At 46.2% G+C, this 26,738-nt stretch overlaps 1 protein-coding gene across 1 annotated transcript in view; it reads right to left on the minus strand.

The window, feature by feature from the left end:
- Nucleotides 1-26,738, minus strand: part of DNAH10 (dynein axonemal heavy chain 10) — a 147,412-nt gene that overhangs the window by 83,412 nt on the left and 37,262 nt on the right. Inside the window, exons 12-25 of the mRNA XM_043559162.1 lie at nt 23,867-24,037; nt 20,769-20,945; nt 19,676-19,801; nt 18,634-18,806; nt 18,037-18,188; nt 13,008-13,172; nt 12,180-12,387; nt 10,272-10,428; nt 7,530-8,006; nt 7,268-7,426; nt 5,239-5,355; nt 5,051-5,153; nt 4,208-4,386; nt 76-287 (exon numbers count right to left, since the gene is read on the minus strand). Of these exons, the coding sequence (XP_043415097.1) occupies nt 76-287; nt 4,208-4,386; nt 5,051-5,153; nt 5,239-5,355; nt 7,268-7,426; nt 7,530-8,006; nt 10,272-10,428; nt 12,180-12,387; nt 13,008-13,172; nt 18,037-18,188; nt 18,634-18,806; nt 19,676-19,801; nt 20,769-20,945; nt 23,867-24,037 (2,576 nt within the window). The remainder of the gene's footprint in view (nt 1-75; nt 288-4,207; nt 4,387-5,050; nt 5,154-5,238; nt 5,356-7,267; nt 7,427-7,529; nt 8,007-10,271; nt 10,429-12,179; nt 12,388-13,007; nt 13,173-18,036; nt 18,189-18,633; nt 18,807-19,675; nt 19,802-20,768; nt 20,946-23,866; nt 24,038-26,738) is intronic.

The raw sequence follows: 26,738 nt of genomic DNA on the forward strand, positions 1-26,738 counted from the left end.
ATCAGACCTAAGCAAGGATAGATTTTAAACTAAAACTCCTCCCCCTTCCACAAAGGCCAACAGGACAAAACAAACCTGTCTCTTAGCGCTTCGTGCTTCAAGTCAAGTAGTAAAGGAACTGAGTCTTTGAAATCCTTCATTTTCGCTTCCAAATGATAGGCCACGGATAGGTTTCGGACCTGCCGGGGGAGCCTTCTGAGGGACCTGAGAAAGCTGTCAATTCCCTCCTGGAGGAACTGAACATTCAGGTTGATCCAGAGCGTCTGAGACCATTCTTCTTTCGCAACCTAGAAACGGACAAGAAATAGTCCCAGTAACAAAACTGCCTTTGACCGAAACAGCCGCTACTCAACACGTGGTCATGCTCCCTCCTTTTCAGATATCATCACCCATCTGGCCACAAAAACCTCAGACTCACAAAGGAATGATTGGTTAAAGGCTCCAAAATACAAACAAAAGAATTCCAACTGTGTCAAGGCCCCGCCAAAATAATGCTGTCTCAAAGGATGTGTGGAATCCAAAAATACGTCTTCCTTTCCAAGGGAGGAAAATGAGAAGTATAAAATCAGAAACAGGCATCTCTGAAATCACGGAGCTGCTGAGACCTTAAAGCAAGTGTTTCACTCAGGTGTGATCATAACGTGCTTCTCTTTCCCAAAAAAAGCAGCTGAGGTTACAAAACGCTTATAATTTAGGTAATCCTTCCTGATTATCACACCCAAAAGATCTTCCATGATGTATTTTCCTGAGATTTAACAGAAGAAGTGCTGTCTTGCGTGAAACGTACCATCTCGAATCATTTGCATTTGCAACCGGTGACATCCAGGCTTGACGGATTTGCTTCGAGTCACAAAATGTATTTCACAGAAAACTGTGTTAATTGATGAAATATACACGTGGTAATTTTTTTTGACTTAGGTATAAAGGACCTGAAGATGCATTTACTATTTTTCACCTCTTGGTCTTCTAAAAAGATATTAAAAGCTCAAACAGCTTTCTGGATTATTTATTTAAGTTTATTTATTTATTGTGAGAGAGCGAGAGAACAAGCAGGGGAGGGGCAGAGAGAGAGAGAGGGAGAGAAAGAATCCCCAGCAGGCTCAGAGCTATCAGCACAGAGCCTGATGCGGGGCTTGAACTCACAAACTGTGAGATCACGACCTGAGCCAAGATCAAAGAGGTGGATGCTTAATTGACTGAGCCACCCAGGTGCCCCACTTTCTGAATTATTTTGAGATGACACCCACAAATGTATTACCTCTTTTTTGCAAAAATTCAGTAAGTGATAAATTCGAATGAAATCGTAAAGAAACCAAAGTACTTCTTGGAGTTTCTACGCCTGAACCTACAGCCTGGCAATCATTACAAGGCCTTTTTCCCTCCACTCTTTCTCGTCCCTTCTTTCACCAAGTACATTTGGAAAACCACAACTGTGGTTAAATCCGCTCCTCGACACTCAACGTTCCTCAGTGCTCAACACCTACACCAGGGCAGCCAACCATGATGGCTGAGGACACTCAGCCTCTCTCACTGGCCTCAGTCTAAATCCAGGGCCCTAATGCGGCTTTCCCTTGGGGCCTATTCTTCCAGACCACCACCTCACCCCTGCCTTGTTAGCCTCAACCAGCCACCCCCCTGCCCTCATCTTCCGCTGATGATCTTGCTGTGCACGTCCCCGGGGAAACCGACACAATCATAACCGAACGTTCAACATCTCCCGCTAGAAGCATCTCTATGCACACGCTCTGCCTTCCCCGTATGACCACACCCGCCTCCTACCTGAGGCCACGTCCCAACCCCACCCTTTCCCACCAACTCATGGACACCAGACATCATTCGAGGAAGTCTCCCTTCTGTCTCCTCTCACCCACGTTTCCTCCTTACTGGATCACTATACAAACCCCCACTCTGATTTCTCCCGTCTTAAAAAAAACTATCCTGACCCCACCTCCCTTCCACACACAGCTCCTCAGTTCTCTGCTTCCCTTTGCAACAAAACACATTGGAAAAGCTGTCCAGATCTGGGGTTTCTGACTCCTCTCTTCCCATTCTCTCTTCCTCAAGCTTTATTGAGGGTCGGCTGGCGTGCGGACACAGCTGGATGTGTCCAGGTGCACAATGTCGCAAACTCTGGCCTGTGTGCACACGCACGGGACCGTCACCGCAGTCGAGATCGTGAACTCCTTCGTAGCTCTCGGAGGTCTCCTCCCGCCTCTCTGTAACCCCCCTCCCATCCCCGGGCAAGTGCTGCCCTGCTTTCTGCCGTGATAACTTCGTTGGCCCGTTCTAGAATTTTAGGTAAATGGAATCATCCAAGATGTACGATCTTATATCTCAGCAAGAAGATTTTGAGACCCATCCATGTTGTCACCCCGGTGCATCAGCAGTCCAATCCTTTCTACTACTGAGTAGCATTCCATGCGATGGATGTACCACAGTTTCTTTAGCCATCCACCTGGGGGGTATTGGGTTTTTTCTGGTCCTGGGCTATTGCAAATAAAGCTGCCGTGGACATTCATGTAAACGTCTTTGCGGGGACCTGTGCTTCCTTTTCTTGTGGGCAAATCCCTCGGACTCACTCTAATCAGGCGTCCACGACCACCGCTCCATTGAGACGTTTCCTTCCAAGGTCACAGTGGTTTCCATGACGTGAGACGCGGCGGTCACTGCTAATCGCCCTCCCACTTGATCGGATGCGCGGCAGGTTGACAGTCCCGCCCCCTGAAACGCTTCCGTCACTCGGCTTCCGAGACATCACGCTCGTCAGTCTGTCCCCGTATCCTACCTCCCAGGCCACTCTTTGTCCTCTCTTCCTTTTCGGGCATCTTCCTGTGGTATGTGATGCTGGAGTGCTCCAGGTTCGGCCCCTCTTCTTCTCCGTGTATCACACTCCCGGGTGTACGGGGGCTGAAGCTTGTCCCCCCCCCGCCACCTAGAATTCATGTCCCCCTGGGACCTCAGAATGTGATCTTATTTGGAAGTCAGGCCTTTGCAGATTTAAGATGAGGTCATGCTGGGGTAGGATGGGCCCCAAATCCGATGGCCGCGCCGGGGAAAAAACTGATTCAGAGTCCTGCTCAAAGGCCACCTCCCTGGGCCACCTCCTTCCCCCTCTGGGCCCCATGGCGCTCTGTCTACCATATTCCTGTCACATATCAGAGCAGTATGGCGATTCACTCGTGGGTCAGTGTGATGGTTAATTTTATGGGTGAACTTGACTGGGCCACAGGTGCCCAGATATTTGGTTAAACATTATTCTGGACAATGTTTTCCAGGGTGTTTCTGGGTAAAATTAACATTTGAAACAGCGGCCTGAGTAAAGATAATTTCCCTCCCCTCTGTGGGTGGGTCTCATCCAATCCGCTGAAGGGCTAGAGAGAAAACTTGAGTGAGAGAGAATCCTCTCTCTCTCTCTCTGCCTGTCTTCCAGCTGGGACATCAGTCTTCTGCCTTCAAGCTCAGACCTGAGCTGGAGATACCCCATCAGCTGTCCTGGGTCTCCAGCCTGCTGACCCCAGACCTTGGGACTTCCGGTCTCCATTCCTATATAAGCCGATTCCTTATAATAAATCTGTTTGGTGCCCATCGGTTCTGTTTCTTGGAAGAACCCAGACTAACGCAGTCAGCCTCTCCCGGGGGTTCAAGAAGGGCAGGAGTGGGATGAGCAGATGCACCTCCTTTCTGGACCCTACTCCCAACCAGCACAGCACTGGGCTGTACAGAACAGAGTGAAGAGACGGAGGGACGAATAAAGGAATGGTACGAATTTGCACCGGGAACATATGTTAAAGAGGGGCATCCAAATGTCATGCTATCTGCTACTTTTAATTTCTTTTAATTTCTTAAATGGTTCACCCCACTCCTTAACCAAGCCCCAACCAGCAAAGAGAATTTTCTTTCTTGTTATTGTGGAAAAATACACATAACGCAGCATGTACCATTTTAACCACTTTTAAATGTACGATTCGGCGGTGTCGAGTATATTCACCATGGTGTGCAGCCATCACCCCCATCTAGCTCCAGAACTTTCCCATCACCCCAAATGGAGACCCCGGATCCATTGGCAGTTACTACTTCCCAAGAGCCAAAGCGAGAGCTTCCATGAAATCCGCCCCGGGCTCTTAATTACGGCGGCACCAAAACCCGCTTGGCCGAGTCAACGCTCACACTGCCTTCGGGGAGGCGGGGTCTGTGGGCAGACGCTCACCTTCAGCGCTTCGTAGAGGTCATAAATGGTCCTCAGGTTGCTCATCTCCTTCTGCACTTTGAGCAGCTCTGGGTACATTGTAATCGGAAGATCGAAAAGTTTCTCAGCATTAGCCAACTCCTGGCGGTTCTTTTCATGTCTCGTGAGCTCCTTTTCAAAAATGGCTAAAAGCTCTACTCCTGGCAAATAAGTAAATAAATAGAAGCCATCCAGGAAGACACATTTAGAATTACCACAGCTTTATCTCTCTTTCTAACGGAAACCAGACGGCCAGGTCCATATGCAAAACTCTCCAGTTAGAAAATTCGGCGTCCTGGGGTGCCTGGGTGGTTCGGTCGGTTAAGCGTCTGACTTCGGCTCAGGTCATGATCTCACAGACCATGCATTTGCACCCCACATCGGGCTCTGTGCTGACGGCTCAGACCCCGGAGCCTGCTTGGGATTCTGTGTCTCCCTTTCTCTCCGCCCCTCACCCACGCACGCTCTCTCCCTCTCTCTTTCTGTCTCTCTCTTTCTCAAAATAAATAAACATTAAAACAAATTTAAGAGAAAATTTTGCCTCCTTCACATTATCCCTCTAAGTGGCTCAACTTGGGCTGCACATTAGATTCCCATGAGAGTTTTAAAAGTCTTGGCATCTGGATCACCCCACCCCCCACCCCCAGAACAAGAGAATTAGACTATTTGGATCTGGACGCCAGGAGTCACCGGGTTTGTCAGGATCCTCAGGTGAACCCAGTATACAGGCAAGGTTAAGAACCACTGCTCCATTCCATGGTCCCATAACATCCTTAAGCAAAACATACTCCACTGCCTCAGGAAGCCCAACGTGAATGTTCTTACCTTTATCAAGATCATCGCCAATAGAACCAGGGCCTTCACGATAAAAACGCTTTGCAAATTCCTCTATCTGCTGTTTGTAGTTTAATATTTCACCTCGAGTAATCTGCAAAGGGCAGGGTTGCATTAATTTATCCCGATGGGCATTTGTCCATATCTTTACTCAGAAAGTAAAAAAATGTAAAAGGTACCTCTGTGAACGTTCTCTTTATGCCCCCAAGAGAATGATCCACATTCACGGACTCATTGAACAGATTTGACCACATGCTTTTAATATTGTCAACCAGTTCTTTCTCTGCATCAGGAGGCTGACAAAGAAACAGGACAAACAATAAATGGCCAGAAATTTGGAACTGAAATTCCGGTCAAAGCTACTGCCTAGGGATTTCCACTTGTGACAACAGCAGGCTCGGTCATTTGAATCCACAAAAAAACTGCTTGAATTAGAAAGATTATATATTTGAGGCACCTGGGTGGCTCAGTCGGTTGAGCACCCGACTTCAGCTCAGGTCATGATCTCACGGTTCGTGAGTTCAAGCCCCGCGTCGGGCTCGCTGCTGTCAGCCTGTCAGCGCAGAGCCCGCTTGAGGTCCTCTGTCCACCTCTCTCTGCCCCTCCCTCGCTTGTGCTCTCCCAAAAATAAATAAATCATTTTTAAAAGAAAGAAAAACTATATATTTATGATGAAAACAAAATCAGGATAAAATTTTTAAAAATAAGCAGGTAACACAGATAGAAAGAGAGATACCATAGACAGATAAGCCCTTCATAAACTAGGACCCAGTTTCAGCTCAACTTAATCCCTAATTAAAATAAGGTTATCTTAGCTTGCTGATGCATCTAGCTGTGCTGTCTATCAGAAGCAAAAAGAAATCTCCCCTGATGAAATAGAACATCTGGAGCCTCCAACTCTCTCTACAGATTTGTCATGTACAATGTCCAGAACTCAATCAGAAATAACAGGTAGGTAAGGATCAAAATGACTTGAAGGAAACCAAGAGACACACAGACAATATGAGCAGACCCTAACGGAGTTTCAAATAATTTTACTTAATAAAGGAAACAAAAGGGGCGCCTGGGTGGCTCAGTCGGTTAAGCGACCGACTTCGGCCCAGGTCATGATCTCACGGCTGGTGAGTTTGAGCCCCGCGTCAGGCTCTGTGCCAACAGCTCGGTCTGGAGCCCGCTTCGGATTCTGTGTCTCCCTCTCTCTCTGCCCCTCCCTCGCTCATGCCCTGTCTCTCTCTCAAAAATAAATAAAAACATTTAAAAACAATTTTTTAATAAAAAAGTAAAAAACTAAAGGAAACAAAAGACAAAATTGGGAACTTTTAATTCTAAAAGTGTACATTTTGCATACTGTGCAATGTTATGACGAGAGGATCTCTAGCTTTCAGGGTGACTGCTCAGTGAAGGTGTTCAGAGCAGTCAAGGAACATACAGGCTGCAATACAAGTCTGATCCAAGTGCAGACTTACGACAGCTATTTGCTTCTTCTAGTGTGTTTCTCCAGCTGATTCTTTCTGCGTGAATGTGAGGCACAGTATGCAAAATTTTGTATACAGTTTCAGGGAGAGGCCAGGCCCCCTCAAACTCCTCCAGGGACTTCTAAAGTTCCTTTGAGCCACCCTGAACAACTGTAATAAAGGCAACTGAATTATTACCGCTACCCATCTCTCTTATCATCCTAATCCTCTCCGACTCTCTTCCCTCCCGCTTATTTTGTGAAAGCCCTTTATTAAAGGAAATTAACACCAGAAACGGGGCTGGGGGGGGGGGGGATTGACATGATCTCCAAAGAAAAATACAGCCTGAGCCATACCAGATCAAGAAATAATCTGTTTTCATTATTCTGAATAACTGTGGGTTTGCTCTACATTTAAATTTTATTACTCAAAGTCATCGTTGAGAAGTATTTCCGCAAAGGGTCTTAGAATTCAACCCAACTGTAAAAATGCTTAAGAAAATCCATGGGGCGCCTGGGTGGCTCAGTCAGTTAAGCGTCTGACTTCGGCCCAGGTCACGATCTCACCACTCGTGGGTTCGGGCCTGGAGTCAGGCTCTCTGCTTTCAGCACGGAACCCGCTTCCAATCCTCTCTCTCTGCCCCTCTCATGCATGTTCTCTCTCTCTCTTTCTCTCTCTCTCTCTCTCTCTCTCTCTCTCTCAGATAAATACACATGAAAAAAATCCTTTTAAAGAAAGGAAACTGTTCACTCACAAAGAGGTTATACATTGCCATGGTGCGGTATCGCTCCTGGACATCCCTGTATCTCAGTTCCATGACCAAAGATTTACTTCTAATCTCTGCAATCGTGGCAAGGACAAACTTGAGGTCTTCAAGGGTACTGGGGCTCTTCTTCAGGTTTTTGGCCAGGCTCTGCAAAAGAGAGGTCAAAGGACACCAAAGAAACCTAGAAAACACAGTCCCCAACGGAGACGTGATTTATCACGAGAAGTAGTGTAATTAACCCCAGCGATACCTCCATCTCTTCACGGAGGTGATAGAGTTCCTCCCTGGCTGACTCATTGAGCAGCTTTCCCAGCGAGGTCACCCAGGACCTGGCGTTTTCCTGCACCGTGCTCGCCAGAGGCCCCAGCTGCAGCCTGATGCAATGCTCGTCCTTAACTAAGGGGTGGCGCATGACTTCTTGGGCAATCTTGGAATAGAACTGCAACTTTTCATCGTAGGACACACAAGGAGGTTTCTTGGAGGCGAACTTCTCCATCACGATGGCCTTGTCCAGCTTCCAGAGAGGTCGATACCTCTTCCATTTCTGGAGGTACTTCATAAGACTGATCAGAATCCTGTGGACGTTTTGGGGGATCATGACGGCTTGTTCAATTATCTGAGGGTTCAGGGAGATATCATCGTAAAAGCTCATTACAACGAGTTCTTCTTCCTCCCCCTTCTGAGGAGGGCATTCTATACAGCTGCCATTCATCCATCGGACAAAATGCTGGTGAAAGAAGAACCAGGGAAAAGGACAGCACTTCAGCATTTATTCTGCTTCCTATGCATAAAGTCACGTGACTTGGGAGTAAGTCTCGCCAGTCACAGAACCTCGTCAAAAAAAGCTGATTTTTGTTAAGGAAGTACATTTCTGACATTTTGTGAAAGGACAGGTAAACATTCTTTTTTATTTGAAAGAAAGCATTTATGAACATAAAATAATGCAGGCTTCACCAGGAGCCTCAAATCCATCTAGTGAGGGGGGTGTTAAATCGGTATAAAATGTTGTGAATAATATCCAGAATGTTGGGGCGCCCGGGTGGCTCAGTCAGTTAACCGTCCGACTTAGGCTCAGGTCATGATCTCACGGTCCCCACATCGAGCCCCCCACGGGGAGTTCGAGCCCCACATCGGGCTCTGTGCTGACAGCTCGGTGCCTGAAGCCCGCTTCGGATTCTGTGTCCCCCTCTCTCTCTGCCCCTCCCCGGGTCGTGCTCTGTCTCTCTCTCAAAAATAAATAAACATTAAAAAAATTTTTTAATAAAATAATATTTAAAAATACCCAGAATGTTTCACAGAGAGTCTTTCCTACTTATTTACTCCTTGGAAATTGTTTGTTTCCCTCTTCAAAGACGCAGTTATATAAAAGCTATAACGTAAGGAGAATTTACATAACTGAGGTTTAATAAACAACTTTACTTGTACAGATTATAAAATATATGCAATTTATTAATTTCCAAGTACAGTTAAATTAACTTCCCTATCTACATCTATACTCATTTTTATGCTTTAATTTTTTTTTTCAACGTTTATTTATTTTTGGGACAGAGAGAGACAGAGCATGAACGGGGGAGGGGCAGAGAGAGAGGGAGACACAGAATCGGAAGCAGGCTCCAGGCTCTGAGCCATCAGCCCAGAGCCCGACGCGGGGCTCGAACTCACGGGCCGCGAGATCATGACCTGGCTGAAGTCGGACGCTTAACCGACTGCGCCACCCAGGCGCCCCTCATTTTTATGCTTTAAAAAAATGCCTGAAACATATTTGACTTTCTGAACAAACCAAGTAAAGAGAAAATGTTAGTGTCTTGAGGGGATGTGACATCCCTTATCCATAAAAATGGCCCCATTTTCCCATTGTTGGTGAGACACAAACTACGGGTTATTGGCCAGCAGACACTCCTTTGACCCCATTTGCATAGTTGAGAGCCAGCTATGTGCCAGATGCTGTTGGGGGCGCGGGGGATTCAAAGGTGGACAGACACACAAGGTCCATGTTCCCATGCACCTTGCATTCTAGTGGCACAAGAGAGTCATGGATAGATGAGCGAGGAAAGAAGAAAAGGTCAGGCAGCGGTAGGCGATGGGAAGAAGATGGAACGGGTGATAGGACAGAGAACGAGGAGGAGCCATCAGGGAAAAGTCTGGGGGCAGAAATTTCCAGGCAGAGGGAAGAGTTCCCGTAACCATCTCAAGGAGGAGCAAGTGCTGCTGCTGGAGGCCGGTGGGGCTGAGCGCGGGGGAGCACGAGATGTAGCAAGTGAGCTCAGGAAGGCAGGCAGGTGCCGGACTGGGAGCACAGTGAGGAGTTCGGCTTATGTCCGAATGCAACGTAAAGTCGTCGGGGGGGTTGCACAAGAGATCTGACGTGAAGTGATTCGTATTTTAAAAAGAGAATTCTGACACCCCCCCCACCCCCCCGCCACCCCGTGGCGGGGGAGGGGGTGTGGAAACATGCGATCGTCTAGGGGAGGGATGCCGGGACTCAACCAGACCTCCGATGGGCGGGACAGAGGTGGGCGAGAGGAAAGCCTAGAATCAGGGCCGGCTCTTGGGCTCCCGGCTCGTGCATCAGGGCTGCTGCGGGCGCCGCTTCCTGCAGTAGGGAAACCGGGGGCAGGGGCAGGGTGCAAGACGGGAAGTCGAGAATTCCACCTAGGACCTGCCAACACCAGGGTCGGAGGGGACACATCGAGGAGGCAAGAGACTTGAAGAGCGGGGTGGGTAGTAGAGAGGTCTGGGCGAGGATGGCATTAAAGGCACGAGACGGGTCGGGATCACACGGAGAGGAGAAAAGGGAGCCTGGATCGAGCCTTGGGACACCCAGGCTCTCGAGGGCTGGAAGAGGAGCCCAGAGGAGGGCAAGAGTCTGGACAAGAAGCAGAGCGGAGCCCATGCTCTCCGCGGCCTCGGCGACGTGCTCCCCAAAGCCGGCGGGCCTGGCGGCCGATGGCCACAAGCCCCGCTGTGGATCCACAGACCCCTCCGCCCTTACCTTGGTGATCTCCACGCAATTTCGGACACAACGGACGCACATTTTGTCGATCTCATTCGCGTTGGGGTGGAGGATGATCTCGGGCGCCGTCAGGATGGTGTCCGTTTGGAACAGAGGGACGTTTCCCAGGATTAAAGAATTAAAAGACTGCAAATTCCTAAGAGGGGTTAAAAAAAAAAAAAAAAAAAAGACAGACAGACAGACCCAGGACTCACTGGAGTGGAGTATATCCAACACTTGACGGAAACGGCTGGTGTCACAAAAATCACACGTGAAAACCCTCTGTGTGGAGTAAGACGCTCTGGCGTCATAGCGGGCAATGCGCACTGAGTTTTATTATGTGCCCCCGTTTTGGCCTACACTTATATGTAGTTCATTTCCACTTTGGGGAAGTGAATATCTATTAGTTGAAAGACACCGGAGTAACAGTGATGACTTCCAAAAGCTGTTCCACATGGTTCGGGAAAGATGGTCATAAAACTGGCTTTGTCTTCTCCCAGAAAGGGCCCTCGTCTTGTGGCTCACTCCTGGTCCTCAGGATTCAGCTAAAACGCGGCCTCAGGGTGGCTTTCTTGAGCACCCCCTTACAACGGCCACTCCGTTTCCTGTCCCAAAACACTGTGCTGCTTTCTTTCTTTCACAGAAATCATCTTGGTTATGTCTGGGTTCCTGGTGTTTTGTGTCTCTCCTATGAGGATGGAAAAGATCCAGAAGGAGAGGGGCCCTGTCTGGCCTGGTGCCTGACACACGCAGGATCTAAGAAACCTGTGAGTGAGTGAATGAGTGAATGAGTGGATGGATGGATGGATAGATGGATGGATCGACAGACGGATCAAGGGAAAGCATAGCATATTAAAAAAGGAAACACTATAGGAGGTGCCCTGTGTAAGAAGCTGCTGCAGAAATCTAAGAAGCAATAATGAAAAGAAAAAAAAAAAAAAAGAAGAAGATAAATGAAACGTGAGGAAAACAGATTTTTGTAAAGGATCAACGTAGTGAAATTTGTCAAACTGGGTCCAGGAAGCAAGACGACCAAAGGTATTTATTTTATTTATTAACGTCTTGTTCCCAAGTGGACTTCAGCAGCTCACAAGAATGCTTTAACTGTAGTAAGAGACCCTAAACTCAAAGTGGGATAAAATAAAGAGACACGTATCACAGATGTTTAGCAAAGTGATGCTGGACCAGGTTCGCATCCTAGCCGTTCTTCTTACAAGGTGTGTGTGTGACCGAGGCTAAGAAAGTCGCTTAATCTTCCAACACACTGTGTCCGGAAAACGAGGGTGAGATTGCAAAAGGAGTATAACACGAGCCTTCAGAGTAAGCTCTCATACGTGTTAGATTCAAATACACACATATATGCAGAGGGTACGTATAGAGTCTAGAGTCACAAGAACGTAACTGACAATGCAATCGTAAATACTTCTACGTTTGCTGCATTTAGGCTACAAATTTGGCTCTAAGTTTCCTAGCAGTCAAGGAGAAAAGGGAAATCTTTCAAGTCAACGATCCATAGTATCCACACCGTTTAAACACAAAACAACAAAAAACAAAAAAAAAAAAAAAAGAAAAATAATACTTTCTCAGGAGGCTAAGCTCAAAAGGGACACTAGAGAAATTTCTTCGGGGGTCCTTCACATAGAAGACATTGACTGTCCTAGGGCGGCTTCCCAGAATGATCCCACGGGGGATAATTTCCTTTTCCGAACGTTGAGGGGCCTGACAAGAACGTGAGCCAAATTAGAAAGCCATCCTTCCCTCCTGTGAGCACTCTTTGACCAGAAAGCAGACTTACCGTCCAAATCATTTCTATTCTGCACTCTATGACCCTTCCTTTAACTACTCCCATGCGTAAACTCCTTTAGTCTATGCACACTGCCTTCACGACAGGAAACGAGGTGGACTTACTTCAGGATGAGCTTTGTCAAGACGTCATAAATTTTACGTTCCCAGTATTCGTAATAGAAGGCCAGTTTGGGAGCCTTGCCTGTGTTGGTGTGGATGACCAGGCCCTCGACTTTGGTCAGCAGAGGCCCAATGGCAAGATACCACCTGACCATGTGGTCCGCATCTTTGGCCCTTTCTCGCTCAATGTGCTCGAAGAATTCCTTCACGCCTGAAGAGGAAGACACCGGTTACAGTCCTTCGTGAACACGGGGAGGGATGTTACTCGCAGAGCCATCCGAACGCTAACTGCAGATCTTAAAAATACAAAAGCAGCCTCTAACCTAGACCGCAAGCAGGAAATACGTCAACACCAAAAGTTCACGACACGCCCTAAGTAAAAGAATAAATGACAACACAGGGATGTGCACTGCGTGTGCCAAAGCACACCACGTGCAAAGGGCGGCTTTTATTTTCTCTGGGCGACTTTGCTTTTCTTGAATTGCTTTTAGACTCATCTAAGACCGCTTAAAGGATGTTGCTTCAACAAGTAAACGTGAGCCCATAAAAACACAATCTGTGTTACTGTTATGAAGTTATTGCCAAAGTACTACTGGTCCCCACAGAGTCAGGGATCTGTGAAACTAAGCAAGACGTAAAACAGGGCAAAAACCAAGAATTACTCATGATCCTTTCCAGTAACTGACTAAGACCTTTAGGAACGGTCTTATTCCGAAACAAATGTGGGGGAGGGGTGGGGGTGGGGTGCACGCCTGTGCGCACGCAGCCATGACCAATGGGTTCTTTCATTTAATTTCTTCTGTAATCAGAGAAATAAGAAATCATATCTACCTGGGAGTTCTTCCTCACTTTTAGCTGCTGGATATTTAAAGAGATTTACAGACTCTATTAACGTCAGCCTGGAAGAAATGTCGTCTGAATTCTTATGAATCTGGTGGACAAGGGACTCGAATTTCCCAATGGCCTGTTTGCACCGAGTTATGTAGTCAGCAATACCTTCGGAAGGAGAAAAGAGAGAGAGAGAAGAGAAAAAGATGCTTGGCTTTCAGCTCTTTCTGTCCATACCCCGCCGACCGACATCCAGAATGTTAATATTGGCATCCCTTCCCAGGAGAGACCAATGTTCATTCCATCCCCTTGGGTATTCGTGGTAGCAAACATCCACGTAGCACCCTTGGGGACCAGGACAAGGAGCCCTGTTCTCAGAGTCAACTGAACGATACATTTCTCCTGCTCAGATTTTAGCAAATCATCATCTAAAGCACTGTGAGGAGAAACAGAAGGTCCAGCTCTGTTGTCTTCTCACTGGCATGGCAACCTGAACCTACACCCTACCCTGATCCACGTACATCGCCTTTGGCCTGCTGCTTAGACAAGTAACCAGCAGGGGCGCATGGAGGGGCTCAGTCGGCTAAGCTTCCGACTTCGGCTCAGGTCATGATCTCATGGTTTGTGAGTTCGAGTCCTGCGTCAGGCTCTGTGCTGACAGCTCAGAGCCTAGAGCCCGGAACCTGCTTCGGATTCTGCGTCTCCCTCTCTCTCTGCCCCTCCCCTGCTTGTGCTCATGCTCTCTCACTCTCAAAAAATCAATAAACGTTAAAAAAATTTTTTTTAAAGAAAGAAAAATAACCAGGAATAATATGAATAGTCAACCTGGATTAAACACATGTGATCGGTCACAGAGCGGTCTAAGCATATTATTCTGTCATCAATTTTTTACAACAGTCCTGTGAATTGGGTACTAATATTATGCTGAATTTACAGATGAGGATATTGAGCCTCCACAAGGTTGAGTCACGTGGGCAGAGCTGATCGTTTAACCCAGGGGTTTAGCTCCGGAGCCCAAGTCCAAACATACGTTTTCCACCCAAAGGAGATAGGGAGAAGAGAAGGAAATGACAAAAGAAGGGAGAAGATTTGAAAATAAGGGAAAGAGGAAGAAGGGGGGAAAAGAAGAACAAAAATGCCTTTTTAAAAAAGTAAAGGGAACTTCTATTTCCAGGAAGAGGGAGGAGATGTGCTTTTCCTTATTCCCCCTGCTAATCACAGTTAAGAACCCTGCACATTATCTATCAAACAAACATAAGACTCTAAAAAGTGGAGAGAAGCCAACTGGCTAGGGACCTGGGGTCCCCACTCGGGGACCCAAGGGTTCACAGTGATGAATTTCCTGGGTTCTTTTTCCTTCTATATCTCAGATGCAGAGCTGAAGAAGCTGGCAACCATAAATGCCAAAGTCCAAAAAGAAGCCTGCTCTCTTTAGCCACAGGACCAGGAAAGGGACATCCTGGCAAGACAGAAAACTTTACAGTCCCTGCTCTACTCCGAACTCCATAGACAAAACCATGACCTCACTCAAACTCATTCCGGTGAGAGCCAGCTGAGGAGCCTAGATTTCCACCTTCATAAAACTGTGATGAGGCACCCCAATGTCTCTGCTCCTCATGCCTGTCATGATCGCATCAGAGAAGGCCACGGAGGCAGACGGAATTACGTTAAAAAATTAATTGTATGTCTATAGATTAGTGGCAAACATGTGGACACCAAAATTAAAAACACAGTATCATTTACAACCATTCAATAAAAAATTAAATACTTCAGCATAAATCTAACAAAACACATACAAAACTTGTATGTTGAAAATGACACAGTGCTAATGAAAGAAATCAGGGGCATCTGGGTGGCTCAGTCAGTTGAGCGTCCAACCTCAGTTCAGGTCATGATCTCATGGTTCCTGGGTTCGAGCCCCACATTGGGCTCTGTGCTGACATCTTGGAGCCTGGAGCCTGCTTCAGATTCTGTCTCCCTTTCTCTCTGCCCCTCCCCTGCTTGCATATTCTCTCTCTCTCTCTCAAAAGTAAATAAACATTAAAAACATGTTTTAAAATTAAAAAAAAGAAATCAAAGATCTAAATAAATGGAAAGATATACCATGTTCATGGATCACAAAGCTCAACCCAGTACAGATATCAATTTTCCCCAAACTGATATACCAAGTTAACATAATTCCCATCAAAATCCCAGCAAGCATTTTTTGGTAGATACAGACAAGATTATTCTAAAATTTACATGGAAAAACAAAGAAACTGGAACAGCCAAAACAATTTGCTTAAGAGAAAAAATGAGTAGAATCGGGCTACCTACCCAATTTCAAGACTTAGCATATAGCTACAGACACATAGATCAACAGAACACAAAACCCAGAAACAGACCCATACAAATATGACCAACTGGTGTTTTACAAAGGTGCAAATGCAACTTAACGGGGAAAAGTCACCCTTTTCAACAAATGATGCTGAAGCAATTGGATAGCCATGGTCAAGGAGGAGGAGGAGAAATTAGCCTCACCTTAAGCCTCACACTTTGTACAAAAAAAAAAAAATCAAGATTGATCACAGACTTACGTATAAAATATAAAATTCTAACAAACTTGGGGGAAAAAAAGGAGAAAATCTTTGGGATGTCAGTCTAGGCAAAAAGAGTCCTTAGACTTGACACCAAAAGCATGATCCGTAAAAGGAAAACTCGATAAATTGGGGTTCTCAAAATTTTAAACTTTTGCTCTGCAAAAGATGCTGTTAGGAGAATGAAAACACAAGCTACAGACTGGGAGACAATATCTGCAAACCACGTATCCCACAAAAGGCTAGTATCTAAACCATATAAAGAACTCTCAAAGTAAAAAAGCAAACAATATAATTAGAAGATGGGCAAAAACACAGACATCTCACCAAAAAAGACATACAGATGGCAAAGAAGCACACGAAACGATTCTCAGCATCATTCCCCAATATAGAAATGCAAATCAAAGCCACGAGATCATCACAGAGCTACATGATGGCTACAATTTTTTAAAAATAGTGATAATACTGGGGCGCCTGGGTGGCGCAGTCGGTTAAGCGTCCGACTTCAGCCAGGTCACGATCTCCCGGTCCGGGAGTTCGAGCCCCGCGTCGGGCTCTGGGCTGATGGCTCAGAGCCTGGAACATGTTTCCGATTCTGTGTCTCCCTCTCTCTCTGCCCCTCCCCCGTTCATGCTCTGTCTCTCTCTGTCCCAAAAATAAATAAACGTTGGGAAAAAAAAATTTTTAAAAAAAAAAAAAAAAAGAAGAAGAAGAAAGAAAAAATAGTGATAATACCAAAATACTGGCCAACATCCAGAAAAAGTGGAACATACATTGCAGGTGGAAATATAAGATGGCACAGCCAGCTCCACGGCAATTAATTAAAAAAAAAAAAAAAAAGACTAAATATGCGAGTAGGATGGGACCCAGAAACTGCACTCCTGAGCACTTATCCCAGTGAAATGAAACTCACGTTCACATAAAACCCTACACACAAATGGCTTTATGGCACAAACGTCTACTCATCATAGCCAAACCTGGAAGCAACCCAGATATCCTTCAACAGGTGAATGGCTAACCTAACTGTGCACATTGAAACCATGAGATTTCAGTCACCAGAGGAACACACCACCGATATGTGCAACGTCTTGGACGACCCTCCAGAGAATCAGGCTAAGGTGGCGAAGTCAACCCAAAAGGGCATATATGATTTCCTTTATAGAGCGCTCTACAAATGACGAAATTATAGAAATGGAGAATGGATTCACGATTGCACGGGTTGAGGCTAGGAATGGGAGTGAGGTGGGTAGGACTTTAAAAGGGCAACATGTGGGGTCCCTGGGTGGCTCAGTCAGTTGAGCGTCCGACTTCAGCTTGGGTCATGATCTCGCGCTCCGTGAGTTCGAGCCCCGTGTCGGGCTCTGTGCTGACAGCTTGGTGCCTGGAGCCTGCTTTGAATTCTGTGTCTCCCTCTCTCTCTCTGCCCCTCTCCCACTTATGCGCGCTCGCTCGCTCTCTCTCTCTCTCTCTCTCTCTCTCTGTCAAAATAAAGAAACATTTAAAAAAAAAATTTTTTTTTAAAGGGCAACATGTGGAGCGCCTGGGTGGCTCGGTTGGTTGAGCGTCCAACTTTGGCTCAGGTCATGATCTCACAGTTTGTGAATTCCAGCCTCACATCGGCCTCTGTGCCGACAGCTCAGAGCCCGGAACCTGCTTCAGATTCTGTGTCTCCCTCTCTCTCTGCCTGCCTCTTTCTCTCTCTAAAAAATAAATAAACATTAAAAAATTTTTTAAAATAGGGGCGCCTGGGTGGCTCAGTCAGTGAGGCGTCTGACTCTGGCTCAGGTCATGATCTCACAGCTCACGGGTTCGAGCCCCGCGTCAGGCTCTGTGCTGACAGCTCAGAGCCTGGAGTCTGCTTCGGATTCTGTGTCTCCCTCTCTCTCTGCACCCCCGCCCCCTGCTCACACTCTGTCTCTCTCCCTCTCTTAAAAATAAACATTAAAAATTTTTAATTTTTTAAAAATAAATATAAATAAAAGGGCAACATGAGTTATCGCTGCGGCATGGAAATGCTCTGTGCCTCAACTGTCAATGCATCTGAGTCGTGAGTTGTACTATAGTTTTGCAAGAAGTTACTGCCAGGGCACTGGGTAAAGGGTAAACAGGACCTCTCTGTATTAATTCTTACAACTGGGTGTGAATCTATAAATTATCTCAAAATTAAAATTTTTAATATTAGAAAACAATATTAGGAAAAACAGTAAAGGCTGCTTTATTTTTGGAGGAGAAAGCACTGGGTCAGCAGAGTGTCCAAATCTTGTCTTCAGTCCCCATAAAAGCCTTGAGATGAATTCAAAGTTCCACCAAATATAAATGATTAATATTCAAAACCTGGATGTTGACCGTGTCTATAGACATGCAAAGATTATAATTCAACTAAAATAACCTACAAGCATATATTTTTTGCATTCCAAAGTCTAAAAGGCAATGAATAGGAGGATGAATTATGTTACCTAGTGAGTTCCAGTTTAACCTCTTATATCCAGACCTAAACACTCTTATCAACTCCTGGGAATGATCGTCGAGAAGCAGAGCCTCTGCCTCATTTAACTTTCCTACGAGCATGTGATAATGATCCAGCATACGCTGTATTCCGTCTGTGTACCTGTGCGTTACAGGAGGAAAGTCATTGACATGAGGACACACAACAGAGCTCGTAAACAGCTTACCCTTTATCTAGGTTACCAAAGACCTTTCACCAGCCTAAAACTTTGGTCGAAAGATTTGCAGAAATTTAAAACAATGCCAACCTTCCCACTAACTTCCTTTTCTGGAAAATATCGGTATACTTCTCATTAGGAAGTGTTTTTTTTTTTTTTTTTTTAACACATAACAGGTTTGTTATTGTTACTTTCAGGTGAATGGCTAGATACACAGTTCACACATTGCTTCGTTTTAATTTCCAGCATGGTAAATACCGGTAGCTATAAAATGCAGACAAATGAAAGCAGGAGGGGGTGGGGTTCTCAATAATTTGTAACGGAATGGAATAGAAAGGGGTCCTGAGATCAAAAAAGTTCCCTGTTGATTTAAGAGACAAATCTTTTTACCTAAGAAATTTGTCCTCCTGGAGAGCAACATTTCTTGCTAACTCGGGGACGGGGAATCCTAACTGTTCCAAGTACTTTGCTTCATTAATAATCTCCCTGAGAGCAGGTGAAAAATTTATTACAAACACGGCCCCCTTCTCGGAGTTTGCAGCCTCATCAGCAGCGGCAGAAGTCTGTGGAAGAGACATTTCACAAGCATGGCATGGACGGTCCAAGAAGCGGTCCAGACGACCCAAGTTCAACGTAAATTTGCAGACGATCAGCGTAGGGCCCTTGATGCCCTGATAGACCGGGAGGCTGGCTGGAGCTAGCTGGAACACGTATTTTGTTCAGTGAACAGGGTTTAAAGAATTCGACTTAGCCACCCACGTCCAAAAAGTGGTCAATCGCACGCACATCCGGAATTCTGGCTTCCCTGGAAAAACCAGGAACGCTGACAAGCAGAGACCGGGATTGAGCAGGAGCTGCCCCTTTTGATGGGACCCAAGCCGTCTCCAGTCTGGCCCTCTGCACTCATTTTGGAACCTACTTCAGGGTTTCAGAGGCCACACACCTCGAGATGCTGTGCGCGGGTCTCTCCTCCCTCACGGCTAGTATTTCTTTACGGAGCGTCTGCTGGGCAGCAGGCTCCGGCTAAAGCACTGTGCATAAGGGTGAATCGGGCAAAATGGTGTTTTTTTCCATAGCTCAACTGTCAGCCATTTCACACCCGGTTCAGCTAATACTTTGTGTGTTGATGTCATCTGATGCAACTCATTTTACAAATGGGGAAACTGAGGCTCGGTGTGAAGCCGCTCGGCCACAGAGTCAGCAGGGCTGCCGGATTCGGGCGCATTTCCTAACCGTGACCTTATGCTGCCTCCGGCTCCTCCCTCTCTGCCCCTGTCCTCTCCTCCCCGGACAACCTTGGCCCTTCCCTGTCTTCCACTTGGAAATACCGATCAACGGCAAACCGTGCCGACAAACCAGAGCTCCAGAAAATCGCAGACGCCATCACCTAACCTGACCGCCACGATCTGGACAAGGGTCTGGAAGTACGTACCTTAGTAAGCAGACTCTTCTTCATAAGATTCGGCAGGGCCTGTTCGGTTACCTCTTTCCACAGCTCATACTTTCTGTCTTCATAGCCTTTCATTGTCCAACCCACCTCCAAGTACTTCTGTCTCACCTGCCAAAGAACTCAGCAATCGTCAGTTTGTCCTCAGAAATCTAACACCTTTTCCTCTCTTTCTCTCACCCTATTAAAGAAAAAAAATCTTGGGGCGCCTGGGTGGCTCCGTCGGTTAAGGGGCCGACTTCGGCTCAGGTCATGATCTCGCGGTCCGTGAGTTCGAGCCCCGCGTCGGGCTCTGTGCTGACAGCTCAGAGCCCGGAGCCTGTTTCGGATTCTGTGTCTCCCTCTCTCTGACCCTCCCCTGTTCACGCTCTGTCTCTCCCTGTCTCAAAAATAAATAAACGTTTAAGAAAAAAATCTGTTAGTGCATTTTGCAAAAATAAGTATAGAGATTTCCAAGAATTTTGCAGGGTATGTATGAGAAGGTATGGCTTGAAATCCAGGCCGACGAGCAGAGATCAGCAGACCTCAGCCCAAGAGCTAAGAGCGGCTTTTACCTTTTGAAATTTATTTTTAACGTTTATTTATTTTTGAGAGAGAGAGATCACGCGCAAGGGGAGGGGGAGAGACAGAGAGGGAGACACAGAATCTGAAACAGGCTCCAGGCCCTGAGTTGTCAGCACAGAGCCCGACGTGGGACTCGAACTCACGAACCGCGAAATTGTGACCTGAGCTGTAGGACGCTTAACCGACTGAGCCACCCAGGCGCCCCTACTCTCTGGACCTTTCAAGAAAAGATTTGTCAGCCCCTTCTATATAACATTCAAAACCCCATGGGTGGGGGAGGAACAGTATTATCAGAAAGATGGTCACCCTCCAGAGAAGCTGAAAATCAAGTTCAGGGAGAAGCCCACGTGCCTGTTACCTGGAAGATGTCATATGTACGATCATATGTATGAGCCTGAAATCAGGGACCACAGGAAAGGCCTTCGAAGTCGCAAGCCAGGATTTGCTTCTCACACCGGCAGCTCTAGGTCACCCGTGAGATACGCCCGGCGACAGCTCCGGGGAAGCAACATACCTCTCTTCCTCGGTCACTCTCCAATATCTCCTCCACTTCCTGAAATCGGAGGATGGTGTGCTTGATCCGAAAGAACAGGGACCGTTCCCAGTAGATTGCACCTGCTACCGGAGGGTGGTTCTTACACAGTGGCGGGTTGTCCAGGTTCTGAACAAAGAGTTTATTAACTATGTCGATCTGAAAAGCAATCAAAAGTGGTCTGTGATATGCATCAGCATGTTCGCCAAGAAAGATTTAACTTGAGATGTAGGTCTTTACATTTTTAATGTTTATGTATTTGGTGGGGGGGCAGGGCAGAGAGAGAAGGGAGAGAGAATCCCAAGCAGCCGTCAGCACAGAGCCCGATGCGGGGCTCGAACTCACGAACTGTGCGATCATGACCTGAGCCGAAACCGAGAGTCGGATGCCCAACTGACTGAGCCCCCCAGGCGCCTCAAAGTTTACCATGTTTAAATGCATTTCAGTGGCATTAAGCACATTCACACTGTCACACAACCACCACCTGCATCCACCTCCCACACTTTCATGGTCTCAAACTGACACACTGACCCGTGAAACACTAACTCCCTCTCCTCCTCCCCTGGCCGCTGGTGCTCTCCACTCTACTTCCTGCCTCCAGGAATCTGACTCCTCTAAACACCTCACGTAAGTGGAATCATACAGTAATTGGGATTTTTTTGACTGGCTTATCTCACTTAACATGATGTCTTCAGATTCATCCATGTTGGAGCCTGTGTCACAATGTCCTTTCTTGGGGCGCCTGGGGGGCTCCGTCGGTTGGGCATCGGACTTTGGCTCGGGTCCTGATCTCACGGTTCATGGGTTTGGGCCCCAGGTTGGGCTCTGTGCTGACAGCTCAGAGCCCAGGGCCTGTTTCAGATTCTGTGTCTCCCTCTCTCTGACCCTCCCCCATTCATGCTCATGCTCTGTCTCTCTCAAAAATAAACATTAAGGGGCGCCTGGGTGGCTCAGTTGGTTAAGCGTCCGACTTCAGCTCAGGTCATGATCTCACAGTTAGTGGGTTCGAGCCCCGCGTCGGGCTCTGTGCTGACAGCTCGGAGCCTGGAGCCTGCTTCGGATTCTGTGTCTCCCCGTCTCTCTGCCCCTCCCATGCTCATGCTCTGTCTCTCGATAATAAGTAAACATTAAAAAAATAACAAAAAATATGGGGCGCCTGGGTGGCGCAGTCGGTTAAGCGTCCGACTTCAGCCAGGTCACGATCTCACGGTCCGTGAGTTCGAGCCCCGCATCGGGCTCTGGGCTGATGGCTCAGAGCCTGGAGCCTGTTTCTGATTCTGTGTCTCCCTCTCTCTCTGCCCCTCCCCCGTTCATGCTCTGTCTCTCTCTGTCCCAAAAATAAATAATAAAAACATTGAAAAAAAAATTTAAATAAAAAAAAAAATAACAAAAAATAAACATTTAAAAAAATTTTAATACATAAATAAAAATTTAAAAAAGAAAAAGAATATCCTTCCTTTCTAAGGCTGGGAATATTCCATTGTATGGACAGACCACATTTTATGTATCCATTCATCTATCACAGTTCATGAGTTCAGGCCCCGCGTGGGGGTGTGCCCTGACAACATGGGGCCTGGTTGGATTCTCTCTCTCCCTCTCCCTCTTCCCTCCCCCGCTTGCTCTCTCTCTCTCCCTCAAAATAAATAAACATTTTAAAAAAGCATACTTTTCAATTTTTTAGGGTATACACCCAGAAGTGGACTTGGTAGACCACATGGTCTGGACCTGTATTTTATTATTTTATTTTTTAAGTTAATTTTTGAGAGAAAGAGAGAGACAGAGAGGAGAGAAACAGAGCACGAACCGGGGAGGGGCAGAGAGAGAGAAGGAGAGAGAGAGACACACACAGAATCCGAAGGAGGCTCCTGGCTCTGAGCTGTCAGCACAGAGCCTGATGCTGGGCTTGAACTCACGAGCTTCGAGATCATGAGCTGAGCCGAAGTCAGACACTTAAACGCCTGAGCCCCCCAGGCGCCCCTGGACCTGCATTTTAAAAGAAGTATCTCCACATTCTCATGTAATTAGATGTGGGAGACAGAATAACATCCCCCCCACCCCCCAGGCATCCCCTGGTCCTGATGCCCAGAATCTGTAAATTTACTACATTACACGACAAAAGGGAATTGGGGTTGACAATCAGCTGACCTTATAATAGGACGATGACCCCGGATTATCTGAGTGGGCCCAAGGTAATCACAAGGGCCCTTACAAAAGGAAGAAGGAGGCAGAAGAGAGGGTCAGAGTCTTTCCCTAGGCGGAAGTGGGACTAGCCATCGCTGGCTTTGGAGATGGAAGGGGGCCGTGAATCCCTAAAAGCTGGGGGAAAAAAACCCAGGAGATCGAATCTCCCTAGAGACTCCAGAAAGGCTACAGCCCTGTTGACTCCTTGTTTTCAACCCAATGCAACCACTGTAGACTTCTGACCTTCAAAGCTTCACGTAAAATAACAAACCTTTACTACAAAGTAAAGGTTTTTACTACAAAGTTCGTAGTCTCTTGGTACCGCATCAAGAGAAAACCACATATTTGGAGACCAGTCTGTCCCTTTGTATTTTGGTAACTGACGTTGACCAAATTATTTCACATATTCTCATTTCATCCTCTGAATAAGATGATAAGTTGGGTTTTTTTGTTTTTGTTTTTTTGTCTCTTTCTCCCACTAGGTACTTGAAGGAAAAATCTGTGTTTCATTTATCTATCTCTGTGCCTAACACCATACCTGGAAATATGTGAGCACCGGATACATTGTTCTGAATTAATATGCAAATACATACATGATCTCGGCACACGACTAGCTAGGACTTCTGCCGTTATTAATGTGATTATTACAACTACAAACTCGTACAGAGCCCATCACAATGTAAGGTATATGATATTATATTTGATAAATTCTTACTGAATTTCCTCACTAAATAAACCCACTTTGTTTTGGTTATCTGTGGCATGTGCCATGCTCACTGGGGAAAATTCAACAGTCTCTCTGAATTTGAATAGGAGAGACAGATAATGGCCCCATTCAGTTCTCCACATTTTGCCCAGTGTCCTTCCACTGCTCTGGCATCTGTCGATCTTTCAATTACCTCTTTACAATACTGTGCCAGGATATCATTAAATTTCATCATCATTTGCCGATTAATAGCGTCCCGTGAACGAATATGCTTAAATTTTAGAAGCATGTCAAACGCTGCTTCAGCTGATCGAAGTGTCTTAAAAGATTCATCAATAAAATTTTTTGCTTCTTTTTCAATAACCTGAAAAAAAAAAAAAGAAAGCAAAAGTCAGAAACACAGCCCTCATGTCCCCGTAATTATCCTGCAAAAACAAAGTGGCAAGAAATAAGCAAAAAACAAATTTGTGACTTGTGATAGATTTCCCTTGTGCTTTAGCGGAAGCTGGCGCCCAGTTAAAAACAGTAGATTGGCGGGGCGCCTGGGTGGCGCAGTCGGTTGAGCGTCCGACTTCAGCTTGGGTCACGATCTCGCGCTCCGTGAGTTCGAGCCCCGCGTCGGGCTCTGGCCTGACGGCTCAGAGCCTGGAGCCTGCTTCTGATTCTGTGTCTCCCTCTCTCTCTGCCCCTGCCCCGTTCATGCTCTGTCTCTCTCTGTCTCAAAAATAAATAAAACGTTGAAAAAAAAAATTAAAAAAAAAAACACAGTAGATCGGCCACATTGGTTTTCTGTTCCCCTCCCCTCGTTGCACTCAAAATGGTAGGAAGGAAATTTTTTGTTAAGTGTTAACTCCTACAAACAAAGAAAGCAGAAGAGGACACAACAGGAGAGAAGATAGTTCAGGAGTCTTAGGCAGATGGAAAGTAACTCTACAGAAGGCAGAGGATTACAACGAAATGTTGGCAACAGGGGAACAGGCAGGTACCTGTTTACTCCCCACGAAACCTCCAGGAACGTTTGGAGACACAAGGCACCAGGAAGGCGAGGGGCAAACACAGGATCCCTCCTCCGCCCTGCACAGCCAGGCCACCATGTATCCTCTATACCCTCATCCCGCCCCAGTCTATGAAGAGTGGAAGGTTAGTTCTAGAAAAATTAAATCAGAAGGACAGCAGAGTTGTGATAATGCTAGAAGCTAGAAATCAATGAACAATACCCTCAATATCTGAAGAAAAGTTATTTCTTTTTTGTTGGTTTGTTTGTTTAAGTCTTAATTTGAAAGACTGAGAGGGCACAAGCAGGGGAGGGGCAGAGAGACAGGAAGAATCCCAAGCAGGATCCATGCTATCCGCACAGAGCCCGATGCAGGGCTTGAACTCTGGTCATGTGAGATCATGACCAGAGCGGAAATCAAGGGTCAGGCACCCAACCGACTTAGCCATCCAGACGCCCCCCCAAAGAAAAGTTACTTCAATCTTAAATTCTGTACCCAACTTTATTCCAGAATTCACACAAGACATAAAAGAGAGATGTCCCATGAAACCTTTCTTAGGAAGATACTAAAAAATGTGCTTCAGCAAAACAAAGGCCTAAACAAGAAAAGAGGAAGATGTGAAATCTAGAAAACAGGATCCAATACAGAGGAGAAAAGATGAGAAGTCCTAGGGTGACTACTTTGCAATAAATCTAAAGAGCAAACAATATAGACTGGGACAGAAGGACAGAGAGCTCTGGGACAAAGGCCTCTAGGAAAATAGTAACACTCATATTTTTAAGCAGACAGAACCCATTATTGATAAATATGTGGCAGAGATGTTAGAGCAGTTGGGGAAAAAAATAACAGGTATGTAAATAACCAGGCAAATAAAAATAAAAGCAATGATTAACTTCAGGAAAAATGAAGGGTTGAACAAGAAAGGCAGTGTGCTTATGATGTGCTTCTTGGCTCAGCAGTGAACACTGTTTGCACAGACATAAGGAGTAAACACTAATCATTAATTTAGCCAAAAGTTATAAATCTCTGTTAGATGACAGGGGGGCAAGTGGGTATGGGGAAGGAGTAGGACAGTGAAGTCCATATCTACTCTGAAAAGTTAACAGTTGTCTAAAACTGATTATATTAGATACATCAGGAAATAACCACATTGGCAAGTTCTTTAGGAAATATGAAGGTGAACAACAAAAGAAACATCTAGAATTGTGAAAAATGACATCAAGAATGGGAATGGAGAAGGTTAAGCATGGGGCTGTTTTTTCTTATTATTTGCCTTTTAGTATTCCTTGACAAAGTGACTTCAATGAAAAATTCAATTTAAAAATTAGTAACACTTAGGGGCACCTGGGTGGCTCAGTCGGTTACCGTCTGACTTCAGCTCAGGTCACGACCTCACGGTTTGTGGGTTTGAGCCCCACGTCAGACTCTGAGCTGACAGCTCAGAGCCTGAAGCCTGCTTCAGATTCTGTGTCTCCCTCTCTCTCTCTGTCCCTCCCACACTTGTGCACTCCGTCCCTCCCTCTAACTAAATAAACATTTTTAAAAATAAAAATTAATATGGGGCGCCTGGGTGGCGCAGTCGGTTAAGCATCCGACTTCAGCCAGGTCACGATCTCGCGGTCCGTGAGTTCGAGCCCCGCGTCAGGCTCTGGGCTGATGGCTCGGAGCCTGGAGCCTGTTTCAGATTCTGTGTCTCCCTCTCTCTCTGCCCCTCCCCCGTTCATGCTCTGTCTCTCTCTCTGTCCCAAAAATAAACAAACATTGGGGAAAAAAAATTTTTTTAATAAAAAATAAAAATTAATAGGGGCGTCTGGGTGGCTCAGTCAGTTGAGTGACTGACTTCAGCTCAGGTCATGATCTCGTGGTCCATGACTTCAAGCCTTGCATCGGGCCCTGTGCTGACAGCTCAGAGCCTGGAGCCTGCTTGGGATTCTGTGTCTCCCTCTCTCTCTGTTCCTCCCCCATTCATGCTCTGTTTCTTTCTCTCTCTCTCTCTCTCTCTCTCTAAAAATAAGTAAATATTAAATTAAAAAATAAATAAAAATAACACTTAAAACAAAATAGAAGCTG

Source organism: Prionailurus bengalensis, chromosome D3 (genome assembly GCF_016509475.1).
Source record: "Prionailurus bengalensis isolate Pbe53 chromosome D3, Fcat_Pben_1.1_paternal_pri, whole genome shotgun sequence".
Lineage (NCBI taxonomy): Eukaryota > Metazoa > Chordata > Mammalia > Carnivora > Felidae > Prionailurus > Prionailurus bengalensis.